The sequence below is a fragment of the Coffea arabica genome, chromosome 4e (genome assembly GCF_036785885.1).
Source record: "Coffea arabica cultivar ET-39 chromosome 4e, Coffea Arabica ET-39 HiFi, whole genome shotgun sequence".
Taxonomy (NCBI): domain Eukaryota; kingdom Viridiplantae; phylum Streptophyta; class Magnoliopsida; order Gentianales; family Rubiaceae; genus Coffea; species Coffea arabica.
In genome coordinates, this window is record NC_092317.1 from 10512977 (window position 1) to 10530373 (window position 17397).

Here is a 17397-nt window from a genome sequence, read left to right on the forward strand (position 1 = left end):
TCTATTATAGTACAATTAACACAAGAATAGATATTGATTTCCAAAATTTTTGTTCTCTATAAGAGCTTCAAAATTTCGACTTTAGTCACCTTGAGAATTTTTATATACACGTACTTAAATTGCATACATTAAGCAGCTTTTAAAGGCTGTGGAGTGTGTCTCCGGATGCAGGGAGAAATAAGAGTTGTATCTGAATCTAAAAGGCAGAAAACAATTATGTGCGGTGAGCGTGGATCGAACACGCGACCTTCAGATCTTCAGTCTGACGCTCTCCCAACTGAGCTATCCCCGCTTGCCGTTTCAAGCTTAAATTGCCTATATTAAGATGCTTTTAAAGGCTGTGGAGTGAGTCTCCGCATGCCGGGAGAAAATAAGAGTTGTACATGAATCTAAAAGGCAGAAAACAATTATGTGCGGTGAGCGTGGATCGAACACGCGACCTTCAGATCTTCAGTCTGACGCTCTCCCAACTGAGCTATCCCCGCTTGCCGTTTGATGCTTATCCTGTTTCGTCCCTTATTACAATTAGACAGTTGCACAAATGCCAGTTCTTCAGCTTCAGGAACCTGGATTAACGCCTAGTTTGAATCTCCAATTTGCCAAGAAAATCGATGTTCAACCTGAATATATCATCTCATCAACTATTTTGAATCAAGCAAAACAAGAAATACATTCTTCAAAAAAGTTGACAAACCACATATCTAAGCTAACAACTCCAAGACAACAGTATATGTACACCAGCAACCAGATACGACATTTTTGCAGAATAAAATGTCGAATTCAGTTTAGTCAGCAAGTTAACTGTAATTTGCAGCAGAATAAATCCATACCTGTAGTGCATTTTCTATCAACCGAAAGTGCTTTTTTCAGCCTCCACGAATTAGCATATCCAAAACTTTGCTGGATTTAGAACATCCGAGTAATGCTCTGGCCATTCCCTCTTCTTATGTAGTTGCTAGTAGAATCTCCCTCTCGACCAACTGTAGTACTTCCTTCGACCACTGAGTAAACTTTCGCACGACATTTCTAGTTATTCTCTCCTCAAACTTGGTGCTCCTCAGCCATGCCACACCAACGTAGGCATCACACTTGCAAGTCCCTTGAGCAAGAGCAGGATTCTCGAGCTCATATTTTAGTTGCACCTGCTTCATGGAAGAGGGCGGCAGACGAAAACTCAATTCTGTTCTACATGCTTATCCATTAATAAGAAACAAGAAGAAAATAAGAATTCCACTTCTTTTACCTTCGTCCCTGATAATTGGGGAAGGGAGGGTAAAGTAATTTCAATGTACTCACACGGAAGTATTCACCGAATGGAACATCATGAAGGGTCATAATCTCATTAACAATCCAACCGCCATCACTGGAAAACGGCATCTTTTGCTGTGTGCAAGTTACCTCCCCTCCAAAAACTGAGATGCTACGATCAAATTTGTAAGATATACGTCTTTCGTGTACATCAGGTGTTACAGGTTCCCATGCAGTTGTGGTGTAATTCAGGCATCCGGACTTTGCCATCACTCTATACTCGAAGTCTCCACCATCAAACATCTGCAACACCAATCTTATCTGTTGCATTGGCCGCGAAAGTTTCAATCACTACTTTTATCTTTTCAGAGGAGCAACTATTAATTGGATTGACAGATTAAGAACAGAAACATTTCAATGAAGGAATAGAGCTGAAATAAGGAAAACTAGTGCTGCAAGCAGGTGAAGATACAGACAAGGAAACGCATAGAAAACCTGTCTCCAAAGCAGAAATAAACATCTACTGGGCTAAAACAGAAACATGAGGATGATTCCTGCCATTTGTCACCATACTAGATAGATGCCAAGAGAAAGGTTGCAAAACAATAGCGTAAATTAGGCACTTTCAAGGACCAGTTATGGAATTGGGGGAAGCATTTTGTTGCTATGTATTGCGGAACCTGTTTCTTGTTGCATATCTTTTTTTCTACTTTCCAGCTTCAAGTACTGCTGAAACAACTTACTAAGTTTAATAATGGTTGAACATATCTATTCTTGCTAGAGGGCTGACGTATATATCGAAATGCTGTCATACTCTGCATCAATTTTTGTCTAGCAAATCTTATTCAGTGGATAGAATAAAATTTTAATATAAGCACCTGTGACAGATGAAAATTATATCATTTTAAGCACAAAGAATGAGGTACATACATTTACAGGAAGTTCCACACTTAAAACCTTGGCCAATTTAGCATCTTGGATAATCAAATAGGAACTGGGGTCTTCAAACAAACTGGGCTTCTCATCTCTGTCCTGTTGTTCCTCTGCAATCTGTGCTCTCTGATCAGGACCCAATGTTCTCGTTCTCCACAAAGCCATTACTGTCCTGTTAGCATGCAGCCAATTTTTACCACCAGATCTGGTTCGTCACAAAGAAAGATCAAAGCAATCCACTATGAAAATTCACAAGAGAATCCTGCACCACCCATACCTGCTAGCAACGTTGAAGGAGATGAATGAATGAAAATAGAAATGCAGCCTGCCTTCCTCATCTTGATACTTTGCACCATGTCTAGCATCATTACCATGACCCTTAGACAAAATTATGACAAGTGAAGGACTTCCTACTGTTCCTAGGGTCGGAGGAAGCTCGTGAATATGTTCAATGTCCTCCCATAGAAAGAAAAACTTGGTCTTATGTCCAAACAAGTTGGCATAGAATCCAACAATTCTTGCTGATAGAAATAGCCGTCCCTGGAGCAAGTGAATAATATGTTAGACTAGACTTGTTCGGTCTTGCTTAGAATAGAGGTAGATGCTGTCACAGACTCAGAGAATGTAGAGCGAGATGGCCAGCTGAGAAAAAAAATAGGAGAAGAAAAAATACAGCAGATTTAACATTTAGGACTCCATGAGGAATTTTGGCCATCATTTCCTCAATACTGGAACATTAGGACCTTCAGTTTGGTAACATATTTTCTGTTCAATCCAGATTTCTTCATAATTATATACTAATAAGTATGCAGTCCAATAATTTCTTCAATATTATGTTTGTTAGTTCATTAGACTTATCAATCACAGGTGATCATCACATTGACTCCAATAAGGAATAATTAGCAAAAAGCTCAGGCAAATATTACCAACATGGATCAGAAACCATAGAACCATCAAAGCCAAAACTTCTACAGTTTTTTTGAGGCAGTCCAATAAAGTAAAAAAGAAAAGCTAATTCTAAAACTACAAGACATCATTGTAGACATCACTTTTATCAAATAGAAAATTTACACCCAGTAATCTATAAAAGCTAATTCTAAAACTGCAAGGCATCGTTATAGACATCACTTTTATCAAATAGAAAATTTACATCCAGTAATCTATAAAGTGTAATGTTAGATGCATTTGCATTTCCTCTTGTATCTTGTCAAATAATAATGACGAGGAGATCAAGCCAAACATTTTATAAATCAACCACATGTCCACCAAGAAAACTTTATCTCTGGTATAAATATTTATTAGTTCTCCTTCCTACCAATGGTATTGAAAAAAGAAAATTGATGACAACAATACAAGCAATATCCTAGTAACCTTACCTGCAATGGCATCTTTCTCTTAAGGGAGCATGAGAAATCACTAATGAGAAACTCTTCAGGTGGCAATCCAAAAATCTTTTGGAATGCTGAATTTCTGTGCAGTGATCGGAGGTTTAACTGCCACAGACAAATCATGTAGATAACACATAATTTCAAAAGCTCTAGAAGATGAAAAATGTGATGGTATGAAACTTTTATACCTTCTTTCCTACTTCCTTTTCCATCTTTTTTAAATAATCTCTAATTGTTTCAGCTCCATTAGTATTGTTCAAAAAGATTCTCAGATGCAACTTTGACTGAGAAGATTGAGCAAGTTTTCCATCTAGGGGAACCCATATATCTGCCAATTCTGTTGACGTATGCTTCAAAAAATTAATTTCAGCATGGCCAAGAGAGCAAGCTTGATCAAATGGGCCGTCAACGTCAAGAACTTCCACATCCAACACTGAAGGTGGTTCTTCTGAAGCATCAAATTCAAGTATTTCTGCACATTGTATCGAATGCAAGTTGTCACAGTGCGGTATTTTGATTACTAGTTAGAGTACGCAATAACCAGATTTAGTAAAGTATCAAACCATTCCAATGGGGATTGAGAGTTTGCAGCTTCACAGAGCTTGTCCTCGATTTGCCATTACAGGTGAATACCACATAAGGATCTGGTAATTCAGTTGAATCTAAAGAAGCTAATTTGGCACCCTCAATCAAAGCTATTGTAAGTACCCAACCATCTCCTTGTGCTTTGACTCCATGATCACTTCCTGGTAAACATTTTATTTTCAGTTAAACTACTAAACATGATATATATTAGATATAAATGATATGCTTTATGAACTGTTACCTCTTTTTAGCCTTGCTTGCACAAAATGTGATACCATATCATAAACTTTCTCGAGTTGGATGACTAAAATTGCAGAGGTAATAATTTCCCCCACACTATCAGGTAAATCAAGGCCATCAAATTCTAAACCTTGGAGCTTGAACTCTCCACAAAGCCAGATGTGAAAACTGATATATAGAACCATGAATAAGGCTGCAACCACTGTAAAATTCCAAAAATATTCAGTTGCTAGTTCCCAATCTGACTGGCGCTCCTCCTGCAAAGTTGCTACCGTATGCCCCTTATCTGATATATTTACAAGATTTATCACTTTGAGATTTTTAGCTAGTAAGTCGGAGAACTGTTCAAAACTCCCCTTCAATCCTTGCCTGGCTCCTCTTTCAATCAGGCCTTTCATCATAGTGCTTTGATGGAAGTTTAAGGCCCAGGATATGACAAGATGAGCAGATTTTTCTATAGAAAATAGCTCCGGCCCTGGAGTTATCTTGTAAAGTAGATCAACCTTAAATGTGTTTCCATATGGAACTTCAGGCGTATTAACATCTACAAAGACAATGAATTCTTTCCCATTGGCCTTTATATAAGTTTGCTCTTCAGTAGCTTTAACAGTCTTTACTAATTTTGTTGCTGCTTTGGGGTAGGTAACAACTCGTGCTAAACATGATTTATCTGCGGATTTCCATGTCCAAGGGCCCTCTTGAACATCCGTTGTTCCCTGCAATTCTGCAAGATCTCTCATGAATTGCGACTTGGGAGCAAACAGAAGCATGTTGAGATCTTTAGGTGGTATTGCATATGCCTGATCCAAAAGGATGCCTCCCTCTAGGTTCTCTGGCATGTCTTTTTGTTCATTACTTGATTGCAGCATTTCAATCAGCTCTTCAAAGTTACTGTTACTGGTTGGCTCAGCCAAGTTTTCTTCATTATCAGAAATGGTAGTTGAGAGCTCAGATGAATCCTCAGTCCCTGATGCATCTTCATTTTTGTGGAAAAGCTTCTCTAAGCGACCAGCGATAACCTTCACTAGATGTTTCCCTTCTAAAATCTTCTTTGTCGGAGGAGTACAGCTAAAAATATCTTGAGATGAAACACATTTATCTCCATACTCATCGGTGTTTTCAGCTCTGCAACTTGGATGTACATACAAGAGATGGTCACTGCATACTTGCTCACCTCTCCCTTGCAGTGACAGTGTCAGAAGAACTTTACCTGCATTCATTCATAAGGTAAAGTCAAATACAACTGCATAGTTGGTTTATAAACTAAAAGTCAAATACAACTGCATAGTTGGTTTATAAACTAAGTTATTAGGTTCAATGGGAGAGGCAATTAAATCCTCTTAATCTCCTTTTCACTGCCATATAAGAATTGTAAAGCAAGACACTGCCAAATAATTCCATGAAAAAATTACTTCCCCTTTTTCACCTTAACTGTTTAGAAGCATCAAATCTTTTAAAATCATTTAAACAGATATACTAGGAGACACTACTAGAACTGTAATGAAGTTGCTATTGCATGACTTTATCTGTAACATTAAGAAACAAATACATTTAATGGAATCATTTCAAATAAACAGACTGCATATTAAGCAGAACGCAGAAACGGCTAAAAAGTAGAAAAGCAAGCAAAAGGAACACATCCATTTTAAATCGTTTCGCACAATGTCTACAAGACCATGATACTCAGCTATTCTAAGGATTATGAGCCCCTCTTATTTGATCATCACACGGTCCGTCCACTTCAAAATGATCAAAAAAGGTCATTACCTCCAGCTCCAGGCAGACAAAGTGCATGTACGAGGAGTTGAACCTGCAACAAGGCCTGTAGTGTTCAACAGTATTAATATACTCATATTTACGACAACTGCTTTTGGGATTTTGCTACTCAACTACTCACATTTGCTGAATTGCTGAAAAATTTCCCCAATGTGAAAGGCTAAGAAAGCCAACAGTCATGAAAATCAGTTCTGTTTATAAAGATGATTACTATCCAATCTAATAGAGCTTGGTGAGAGTTGGTTCAGGGCTTGAATAATGCTACTTCTGCTAAATGGACTTTGCACATGGTCCAGTACAGCTACAAGCTGGATGAAGGCAGAGAGCCAGTTCAACGCCTGCTGCAGCCTGCTTATATGAGGAAGCCTCAATGAAATGTACCAGCTCATAAGATGGCAATACTTAACTTCAAGAAACGTACTGGATGGGACAGGAGTACAGAACAACTTGGAAGAGGATGCAGTGTTAAGCACAAAGAAGGGAACTTTGCACCATCCTATTCTCCTAAGAGACAAAAAACTACAGCTTGAAAGCATATAATATTTGGACCTCTTTCTTAAACATTTCTGAAAATTGGTGGACCTAGAAAACATAAGTCAACCTGCTATAATTATTTGCACAGAATGGCAATATTGACCAACAATGTTTTCTCAGCAGCCTGCACTGAGCCTTCTTGACAACTAATCAACCTTTAGCATCACAAGGGCAATTTTAATTCTAAACTCTGCAACCTAACCTTTCCTAAACTCTGAACTAGTTGCCCTATCAGACTTATTTATCCATGAAATTCAGCTTTGTGCTTAATAACTTTAGAACTCGTTTGTTTCTTCATACACATCAAGAAAAAGAGAACTACTTCAAGAAACATGCAACCTTTATTCTCTTTTATAATATAACTCAACATGTTACTAGTCAATAAGGAAACCCACGAAAAGGACGACCTGCCTAACTATTGCAGAAAATCTCGCTTTAGTTTTTAAGATACCCAATCAATCTGTGATAAGGTATTCTGACTCATAAAATTCTTCACAAATAAACTTGAATACCCTATTACTGAATTTCATATATCTAAGCATAACCGGAAAAAAAAATGCAGAATTGAGGACAAGGCCATTTCACTGATTTCAACTTTTCTAATCGATAATCTGATTAACCAATTCGTCAAAATCAAATTGACACCTTAAATAGGGATAATGTGTGCGCAAATGCTACCCAAGGCCTTCTAATTCTTGTAAATATAGAACCACGCATGGAAGTGGGCTCCTATAACTGGTCCTAACATTCCTAAGGCTACTTTTAAGTTTCAGTTCTGCAAACTGACCAAAAAAATTAACAGCGGGGAGCACCAAAATTCTTCTATAGGAAAGAAATGCCACTTAGAAATCATGTCATTGTTTCAATCATTGATTTATCATCATGCAATTAACTGTACCAATTAAATAAAATTTCAAAATTCTTGGTGCTTGAAGTCCAGTTCAAGAAGCCAAAACCATTTAAAGACTCAGACATTAGCAGTAGGCACATGATTTAAACATAAACAAGTACACAAAAACAACAATAACAAAAGCACAGATTATCAAATAAGGCTAACAAAACATACAAAGCTATACCATAATCTTTGTTAGTGGTTGATTTCAAACTCTTGCGGTTTTGAAGAGAGAACCAAGTGGGAGGCAAGTAGTGGTTTTTCTCAGCAACAATAGACCAAACTGGAATCTTAACCCTGCCCACCAAATCTCCAGCCACATTAAAGAATCCAGAGTCTTCATTAAACTGATACACAGACAAAACAAGTTCATCCTCCAAGTCATGCACTCTGAACACAAACTCTTCATTCCAAACAGGATTTCTTGTGTTCTTCAACACCCTTGTCTTAGACTTAGACTTACCAACTTTCAATTTCACATATGAATCCTTCACTGCCAAGTCCCTCCCCTCCAACAAATACACAAACAGCCTCATCATTTACTTCTTGTTTTTTAATTCGAATGTACTAACAAATAAATTTGGCTAGCAGAATTAAAGGGCTGGTGGCTAATAGCTGAATGGTTATTGGAATTGATGAAAAACAGGAAAAAAAAATGTCAGGACAGGTTGCTGGTCTTGTTCTTGAAGATGTTGGTAGTTTGTACTTTGTATGGGGAAGTGAAAGGGGATTATAAGTTGAAGCCCTGAAGAAACGTGGACAGCAGTAGAAAGTGACACGAGGGGAGTTTGGATCATTGTTGTGACAAATGAGTAATGTGCAATTTTCTTTATTGAGGGGCGAAATGTGGAGGGCGGTTTAGACTTCTGAGTTAAGGCAACTAAAAAGGTCCACTAAAGGGTGCACTATTTTATTCTGTCATGAATTATACTAGATTTGGATATGGGACTTGGACTTGAGGTTGCAGCACATATCAGAAAAGTTGGAGTTTGTTGGTACGGGGAAACATGTTGGTTCGAAACTTCGGTAGGTGGAATAGCTATGATGAATCCCCTTCTGCTGATGCTTGCCAAGTTTGTTCGGTGGCTTGACTTAATTAAGACGAGTGATCGATGCACACTCAATATGCGTGTAAGTGATTCAAAAAAAAAAAAAAATCTTCAGTCAGACTAATGCATGTAGACTCATTATTTGACAACAAAATCTAGGAATAGCAAATTAAAAAGGTTATAACAAAAAAAATTATAAAAATCAAACAAAAAAAGTTAATTCAAGCAAGTGTCGGTAGGCGGGTTATGTTTAAATGACAAGCATTTTTTTTTTTTGCCGCAACGATAGCAAGCACATACTTTTATTGATTGTGTGAAATTAGTGGTTGAGTTGAAATGGATTAGTGACGAGAAGTTATTTGAAGAATAAAAAAGAAATACTAAAAAGTGACAATAAATTGTTTACACCAAATCACATGCTCTCGCTTTATTATCATAGAGATAACCAGAAAGAAAACTAAATAAAAATAATAAGTTCCTTCATGACTAAATTAATCTATATACTTTAGTGGACTTTTTTAAGATGCTTCTTTGTGGGAGGAGCAAGATAACTATTACATCTAAACGTGTTCGTGTAAAGAGTTTTTACACTTTTAATGTGAAAAATAATAATGCCCTGTTGATTAGGCGTAGGTTAAATATTATTACCAACATAATTATAAGCTAGAAACTATATATTTTTTTTACCTAAAACGCCTCTGCCCATATAATTTATAGGCTTATGAACATTCCTTTCCGCCAACCTCTCCAAGAAAAAGAAAAAAAAAAAAAAGGAAAAGGCAAAGAGAATAAATTCGATTTCCTTAATAGGGTCACTGTGAATTTTGAAGAGTTGCACTGAATGGAACATCATGAAGGGCCATAACCTCATTAACAATCCAACCACCATCACCAGAAAATGGAATCTTTTGCTGTGTTCCAAAAACTGAGATACCACGAACACATTTGTAAGATATACGTCTTTCAAGTACATGATGTGTTACAGGTTCCCATGGAGTTGTGGTGTAATTTGCTGTAGCCGGAATTTGCCATCACTTTATACTAGAAGTCTCCACCGTCAAACATCTGCAACAGCGATCTTATCTGCTGTATTGGCCGTGAAAATTTCAAGAATTACTTTATCTTTCCAGAGGAGCAACTATCAGTTTGATTGACAGATAGAGGACAGAAACATTTCAATGAAGAAATAAAGCCCAAATAAGAAAAACTACTGCTGCAAGCAGGTGAAGATACAGGAGAGAAAACGCATAGAAATCCTGTCTCCTAAGCAGAAACAAACACATGCAGGGCTAAAACAGATACATGAGAATGATTCCTGACATTAGTCACTATACTAGAGAGATGCAAAGAGAGAGGCTGCAAAATAATAGCGTAAATTAGACACTTTCAAGGACCAGTTATGGCATTGGGGGAGCAACCATGTTGTCACATATTGAGGAGCTTGTTTCTTGTTGCATATCTTTTTAACTAAGTTTAACAATGGCTTAACACAAATATTCTTGCTACAGGGCTGACATATACAGAAATGCAACAGAATCTCATGACACTCTACAAAGCTATTGTTCCTGGTTGGCTCAGCCAAGTTATCTTCATTATCAGAAATGGTAGTTGACAGCTCAGAAGAATCCTCAGTCCCTGATGCTTCTTCGTTTTTATTGAAAAGCCTCTCAAAGCGACCCGCAATTACCTTCATTAGCTGTTTCCCTTCTAATATCTTCCTTGTTGGAGGAGTACAGGTAAAAATATCTTGAGAAAAAACAGATTTATTTCCATACTTGTCTGTGTTTTCAGCTCTGCAACTTGGATGTACATGCAAGAGATGGCCACTGCATACTTGCTTACCTCTCCCATGCAGCGACAGTGTCAGAAGAATTTTACCTGCATTCATAAGGTAAAGTTAAACACAGCTGTATAATTGGTGTATAAAAATAATTTATTATATGCTCAATGGGAAAGGCAATTAAATCCACTCAATCTCCTTTTTAGTATCCAATCTAATAGAGCAAAACTGAGGACAAGGCCATTTTACCTGGTTTAATTTTTCTAGTCGATATTCTAATTAACCAATTCTTCAGAACCCAATTGGCACCTCAAAAAGTGTAAAAATGTGCGCAAATGCCATCTAAGGACTTCTAATTCTTGTAAATATAGAACCAAGCATGGAATTGGACTCCTCTCACTGGTCCTAACATTCCTAAGGGCCATTTTCAAGCTTCATTTCTGCAAACTGACTTAAAATATTTAACACCAGGAAGCACCAAAATTCTTCTATAGGCACTAAGAAATCCTCTCATTATTTCAATCACTGATTTGACATCATGCAATTAACTGCACTTATTAACCAAAAAATTCAAAATTCTTGGTTCTTGAAGAAGTCCAGTTCAAGAAGCCATAACCATTAAATGACTCAGAGATTAGGCAGTTTGTGTCTAGTTCACATGATTTAAACATAAATAAGTACATAAAACAACAACGAAAGCATTAGTACCAATCATCAAATAACACTAACAAAACATACAAAGCCATACCATAATCTTTCTTAGTCGTTGATTTCAAGCTCTTGCGCTTTTGAGGAGAGAACCAAGTGGGAGGCAAGTTGTGGTTTTCCTCAGCAACAATAGACCGAACTTAAATCTTAACATTGCCCGCCAAATCTCCAGCCACATTAAAGAATTTAGAGTCTTCAGTAAACTGATACACAGACAAAACAAGTTCATCCTCCACGTCATGCACTCTGAACACAAACTCTTCATTCCAAAACAGGATTTCTTGTGTTCTTCTACACCCTTGTCTTAGACTTAGACTTACCAACTTTCAATTTCACATGTGAATCCTTCACTACCAAGTCCCTTCCCTCCAACAAGCACACAAAAAGCCGCATCCTTTGCTTCTTGTATTTCTATGCAAATGTACCAACAAATAAATGTTGCTAGCAAAATTAAAGGGTTGGTGGCTAATGGCTGAAAGATTATTGGGGTTGATGAAAAACAGGAAAAAAGTTTCAGGACAAGTTACAAATGGCCTTATTGGGCTTGCTGGTCTTCTTCTTGAAGTGGTACTTTAAAGGGGGGAAGAGGGAGAGGATTATAGTTGAAGCCATGAAGAAACGTGGGGCTCAGTAGAAAGTGACACGAGGGAGATGGGATCATTAGTGTGACGACTGAGTAATATGTGCACTTCTCTTTTTTCAGAGGGGGGGGGGGGGAAGAAAGTGGAGGGCTGTTTAGATTTCTGAGTTAAGGCAAATAAAATCGTTCACAAGGGGTGTACTGTTTTAGTGCATGTCATGGATTACTAGATTTGGCTCTGCACTTGACGAGGGGTGTTGCAGAATATATCAGCAAAGTTGGAGTTCGTTGGTATGGGGAAACAATTTCGCTCCCAGGTTTTGCAGGTGGAATAGCATCATTCATACTATGTTGAGTCCATAAGGGGTGTACTATTTTATTGCATGTCATGGATTACTATATTTGGATTTGCACTTGACATAACAAGGCAAAAAAAAAAAAAAAAAAACCCGCATGAAAATATGAAGTTCCCACCAAAATAATCTGTATACTTTGATAGGTAATTTTTAAGATGCATTTTTGTTGGACTCAATATTTCATTAGCGAAACCATTACGTCTTAATCGACTCACGTAAAAAAGTGTTTACACTTGTAATGTCAAGAACAATAATATCATATTAGACAGGCGTAAATCAGATCACTAAATAATTATGAGCTAGAAACTATTTTTTCCTAAAACAATTCAGACCCATATAATCTATAGGGTTATGAACCTTCCCCTCCCCCAACCCCTCCAAAAATCAGGAGGAAAAAAAGGCTAATGGAATTAGTCCAATTTCTTTAATAGGATTACTGTGAATTTTGATGAGTTGCACCTGAAATCGTTGCCAATTCTAGAAATGCATCATGGTCAATGTGGTTCACTATGGTACGTGGAATTAAAAATATATATATATATATATTGTCTAAATTACAATATATATATATATATATATATATATATATATATATATATATATATATATATATATATATATATAGTGAACAAAGGAAAATAAGGGAAAATAAAAAAGAGATAATAATAAGCTTCATATTCTCTGGGTCCAAATGCAGTACTTAGAAAAATATGGGGAATTAAAAGTAAAGAATGTAAAATATGCAACCCGAAAAGCAAATACCAGACTTTATTTTGGTAACTTGAAATAAAATTCGTCTCAATCACAAAAACGGGTCGACCTTTGAACTGAATTGATAGCTAAAACCGGGTGGAGAAGAGAGAAGAGGAGAACGGTCGACGACTCAGTGAGTGAGCGAGCATGTTGCAATTTCCGGCATTCATGACTCAGTACCCATGGTCGACTCGGATGATTCCGACGTCGTATCTGCTTCCAGCTCAGTGGCCTCAGCCCCAAAGCGACGAGCTCCTTCTCTCCATGGAAGAGGCCGAATTCGAAGAAAAGGTCAAAAAATTTCCAACTTCCTTTTTTCAATAGTTAATTACAATCTCCTATTGTAATTGATCTCCAATTCTGTTTCAATAAATTTTTGGAGTTAAGCTGAGTTATTTAATTTTCCAAAATTAGTTTTAAAGTTGCATGTGTGCTTAATGTTTTCTAGGGCTTTAATGTAGTATAGTGTTTGTAATTGATTCTTGATTAAATTTATGGGGTTTATTTGGTATGCGGATGTAATTTTTAATGTGGGAACAAAGACATTTGATTGTCCGAGCATTTTGAAGAATTAAATTAGGTAAAGATCCAAAAAAAAAAGACTTGAATGAGCGAACATTGAAGTTCATGGACTAGATAGAAGTTTTAGGGAATGCTTGGCAACTTTGTAAGGGTTTGCTTATTTGGTAGGACTTGAAGATTCCGGAAAATGAAATCTTGGATTTAAATTTTCTTTTTTCTTTGTTAAGATGAGATTATGTATGTAATTTTCAGAAAAGAAAAGCTAATGAAGGTAAAACTCAAGAGATAATGGCAGGATTTTGAAGCAATGCCATTTTTAGATGGAATTTTATCCAACAAATTGAGTAAGTTTGATATTCTGAGAGTTTTGAAATCCCAGTAATTTGATATAAAAGAAGGCCTAAGTATCAGGAATTCCATGTTAAGAGATTCCAGCAAAAAGAACATAGATTTAGGTTTAGAAAGAAGAAGAAGGACTAGTAATGATGGTACAGGTTTTTATTACCAATTTGTCAAAGTTTACATTGTAAGATTCTTACTGTTTGTTTTTCTTTTTAATTCCCGTCTAAAATAGTTCTTAGTTATTTGTTTCGTTGAAAAAGGTGTTGCTTATTAAAACTGTTCTGCAAAAGAATGACCCCTTGAATACTTGCTTCTGTTGCTAATTGATATGCTTGCTGTAAGCCTGAAACTTAGTGTTGCATTAACATGTTTCTAAAATTTGACATTAATCATGCTGATGGCGACAATTTGGTGGGATCTGCATGTGTAGCTGTCAAAGTTCACCAACTTACTTCCTCCATGCGTTATCAATTTTCAGTGCTGGCCTGCCAAGTTGGCATTTTACAGCTCTAATTTGTGAGCTATTATACACTTGGAGCTGGGGCTGAGTTGTTCTTCTCTGTTGGTATTTGATTAATAAATTTATGCACTTTGATTTGTGAAATTTAACAGTTGGACATTGTGAGAGTGGCTAATTTGAATTGTGTGTTGAAGATGCAACATGCTTGTTTAGGATGCGTTTATTAGGTCATTGCAGAATCTCGCAGTTATTAGCTAATCTTAATCATTGACATACCTTTTAATTATTGGTTACTTGTTTGCACAGTCAATCTAGGCAGTCTGGAAGTACATTTGATCAGTCTATTGACCTTCTAATGAAGAGAGCAAACTGAATAAGTAACAAATGCTTGATCACATTCATAATTTGGGCTAGTTATCCATGTGGAAAGGAACAGTTTTGAATGGTAAGGCTAGTTGATGGTTAAAACAGCTGGAGATTTAATCAAATGCACATCTGCCCTCTTTTGTTGCGTGTTAATATTGAATGATTATATGTCATTAAACAGGCATACATAATTCCATTTTCTCGGGAAATGTCTTCAACTTGCACTTTTCAGATACATACTGGTTTTTCTTACTGAAAATTCTTTGTCAAGGAATGAGGTTTATTTAACCAAAGTTATTGAACATAAGAATTTATTATCTGATGCAGTATAGGTATGGCAGTAAGTACAGAGTAGTGTAAAAAGCTAACCCACTGGAAGAAGCTCTGAGAACTGAACATGGCTTGCAGTGGAAATTTGTGTGACTATCCATGTACAATATGACTTTTGATATTAGAATACGTGCACCTCATGGCTTATTGAGCAAACTAAAGCACTTCCAATTTGGTATAAGAGCCATGGCAGGCTAAAATCTTGAAACAATTAGCACTAAAGAAGATATGCTGGTTTTGGAATTTATTTTATATCTACTTATGTATCTTGCATGTATCCGTTGTTGTATGACGTCATGGGTGCTCTGTATCCTGGAATCTGCTATAGCTCTACATGATTTGGTTTAGAGCTTTTACCTTTTTAGAGTGAAAAATAAATTGTGGTACTTGATACACAACCATGTTATTTTAGAAATAATCATAATTTTGATAGTATAAGCAGAGTGTTTCTCAGCCTACATTCTGGATGCTATATCTTGTTTTTCCTTCAATTATTTACTTTAGCAACATTTCTGAGTTGGTATTGACGGTTCCTTTGTTTACCTGACACAATTTGTTTTGCTTCTCTGAATTATCATACTTTCATGCACTTCCATTTGTTGCTGGATTCTGGATTCTTTCTAATAGCCCTTTCTCTTGGTTTTGAATGCTGACTTAAAGCCTGATGAAGCTGTTCCTTGTCTATATAATTTGTCTTAGCCTATAGTCTAGATTTTGAATCTTGGTTGTTTTCTTTAAGAGTTTGCTTTTTTGTTAGCAATATTTTGGAGTTGGCATTGATGGTTCCTCTTCTAACATGACACAATTTCTATTGGTTTTATGATTTGTCATACTTTTGTGTACATATCCAGTTGCTTGATTATTCCAATTGGCCCTTTCTCTTGGTTTTCAATGCCAACTTGAATTTTGAGAAGCTAATCCTAAGTCTATGTAATTCAAAAGTCATGAATAAGCTGTCTTTTTTTGAATTTTGTTGGGCCCGCTGACTTAGAAAGACTTCATTTTCATTTGATTGTGGAATTGGCATCTTATCTTCATGAAATAGTGAGGAGCTTCAGTCTCGAATATGTCTATTCAATCATTTTGATTTTAGCTCGCATGTCTTTTAATCTTCTTCGAATTTGGTAAATTTTGTATATTTCAACTGATTGATTCATCATTATTACGTTCTCAGTGCAATGAAATCCGAAAAACAAATAGCAATCTTCTTGTCATTGGGAAGGCAACTACAGACAATGATAAAGAAGACTTCGACAATGATGCAGATGATGATGATGCTGACAATGTAGAAGAGTCTGAAGGAGATGACTTTGAGCAGGAGACTGGTTGATTTCTTTAGCTTCACTGCTGCCTCATATGAAATCTCTGTGTCAATTGACTGAAGTTGTAAGCTGTTTAGTAGGGGCAATGCGTGACCTTCAAACGGCAATTTTTTGCTTTAAGATCAATACAACCCCTGTCTATTCAAGGCCCGCCCATATTATCTCTATTGTGGCCATATTATCTCTATTTTTTGCTTGAATATATATACTTGCATCTTTTGTACTCGTTACTTCAAATGGTGCATTCTTAATTTAGTTTTGATGATCCTGGCAAGTCTCTTTAATGTAGATCACTGATTTTGTGTAATCACACTTCATGACTGAGCATCTTTTAATAGTTAGGATGAAGAGCTAAAAGTGGATGTATCCAGATCATTATCTCCTAATCAAGATATTCTTCGATATCTTTTTGTGACGAGACAAATTTTGAGAATGTGTCTCGACACGTTGTTAATCTTTTGGGTCTTATGCGTCTACTTCGGCCTAATAGCTAATGTTTCCAGAATGCCCATTAATCAGTTACATTTTCTTTGCTTCATTATTTTGTATTACAATCTACTCGATTGTTTTCCTCCTCTAAGCCAAAGAAAAAAAAAAAAATTGGCTCTGTCTATGCTGCTAGACCATATATCGTCTAGTTAGCTCTCCTTATGGCCGCCTCAACAATCCTGTGTTGATGAAATGCAAGTATGATTATCATGGCAAAAGAGAATTGAAAAAAATAATAATAGGCTTTTGCATTCAGCAATTTTAAGAGACCATTATCCTCGACTCTGGTTGGATAGCCTTCTTTCTATATAAGAAAATTCTGGTTAGATTTCTATTTTCTGATTTCCCATCATATTCACGACTATTACATCATTTGGTGAACGTTATTATTTGCTTCCATGTGGCAATTTCTATCAATTTTCAGAATTTTTTTAAGGATTTTTTTTTTTCTAATGAGTGTCAGAACATTCGTTGAAATACTTAAATTACACTTAATTTACTATTTCAAATGCATAAATTCACAATTAATTGCCCTTTGTATTTAAATACTTTTCAAAATTAGTTTTACTCTTGTCAAAAAACTTAACGAGTGATTTGGGGCACTCGTCAGCCAAATCATTAATTTGATTCTCAAGGTTGGGATTATTAGATAATAATGGACATGCTTGAATTTGACTACCGACATCAAGGCAACGGTAATGGGAGTTTTGAGTCTCACCATGTAAGTTAAGGTTCCTAGAATAA

At 36.3% G+C, this 17397-nt stretch overlaps 2 protein-coding genes and 2 non-coding genes across 10 annotated transcripts; 1 reads left to right on the forward strand and 3 right to left on the reverse strand.

Moving 5' to 3' along the window:
- Positions 1-73: 73 nt before the first annotated feature.
- On the reverse strand, positions 74-8538 carry LOC113741997 (C2 and GRAM domain-containing protein At5g50170). 7 transcript variants are annotated; one of them, XM_072047602.1, is made up of 11 exons: positions 7781-7918; positions 6162-6216; positions 4396-5604; positions 4133-4315; positions 3758-4041; positions 3558-3674; positions 2459-2721; positions 2179-2353; positions 1297-1569; positions 831-1145; positions 74-620 (listed from the first exon to the last, which is right to left on the reverse strand). In XM_072047602.1, the coding sequence occupies exons 1-10, from the start codon at positions 7781-7783 to the stop codon at positions 945-947; spliced, it is 2763 nt and encodes a 920-aa protein (XP_071903703.1). In that variant the 5' UTR covers positions 7784-7918; the 3' UTR covers positions 74-620; positions 831-944. The 7 variants fall into 7 exon arrangements, with proteins under 7 accessions (XP_071903703.1, XP_071903699.1, XP_027125479.1 ...); XM_072047598.1 differs by lacking the exon at positions 6162-6216 and having other exon boundaries at positions 1297-1551; positions 7781-8538; XM_027269678.2 differs by lacking the exon at positions 6162-6216 and having other exon boundaries at positions 831-1142; positions 7781-8533.
- TRNAF-GAA (transfer RNA phenylalanine (anticodon GAA)) lies at positions 220-292 on the reverse strand. Its single transcript has one exon. It is a non-coding gene; the product is annotated as a tRNA-Phe (tRNA).
- Positions 413-485, reverse strand: TRNAF-GAA (transfer RNA phenylalanine (anticodon GAA)). The gene has a single exon. It is a non-coding gene; the product is annotated as a tRNA-Phe (tRNA).
- A 4331-nt stretch (positions 8539-12869) lies between the features above and the next one.
- Positions 12870-16394, forward strand: LOC113741294 (uncharacterized). The gene is made up of 2 exons (XM_027268788.2): positions 12870-13113; positions 16017-16394. The coding sequence occupies exons 1-2, from the start codon at positions 12970-12972 to the stop codon at positions 16170-16172; spliced, it is 300 nt and encodes a 99-aa protein (XP_027124589.1). The 5' UTR covers positions 12870-12969; the 3' UTR covers positions 16173-16394.
- The last annotated feature ends 1003 nt before the right edge of the window (positions 16395-17397 follow it).

Excerpts from the sequence above, each read along its gene's own strand:
- LOC113741997 (XM_072047597.1), bottom strand. The coding sequence starts at position 8,135 with ATGATGAGGCTGTTTGTGTATTTGTTGGAGGGGAGGGACTTGGCAGTG. Across the intron at positions 4,042-4,132 it reads TCTCAATCCCCATTGGAATG|AAATACTTGAATTTGATGCT; the intron begins GTTTGATACTTT and ends TACAATGTGCAG. Across the intron at positions 2,354-2,458 it reads TCCTTCAACGTTGCTAGCAG|GACAGTAATGGCTTTGTGGA; the intron begins GTATGGGTGGTG and ends GCATGCTAACAG.
- LOC113741294 (XM_027268788.2), top strand. The coding sequence starts at position 12,970 with ATGTTGCAATTTCCGGCATTCATGACTCAGTACCCATGGTCGACTCGG. Across the intron at positions 13,114-16,016 it reads AGGCCGAATTCGAAGAAAAG|TGCAATGAAATCCGAAAAAC; the intron begins GTCAAAAAATTT and ends TTACGTTCTCAG.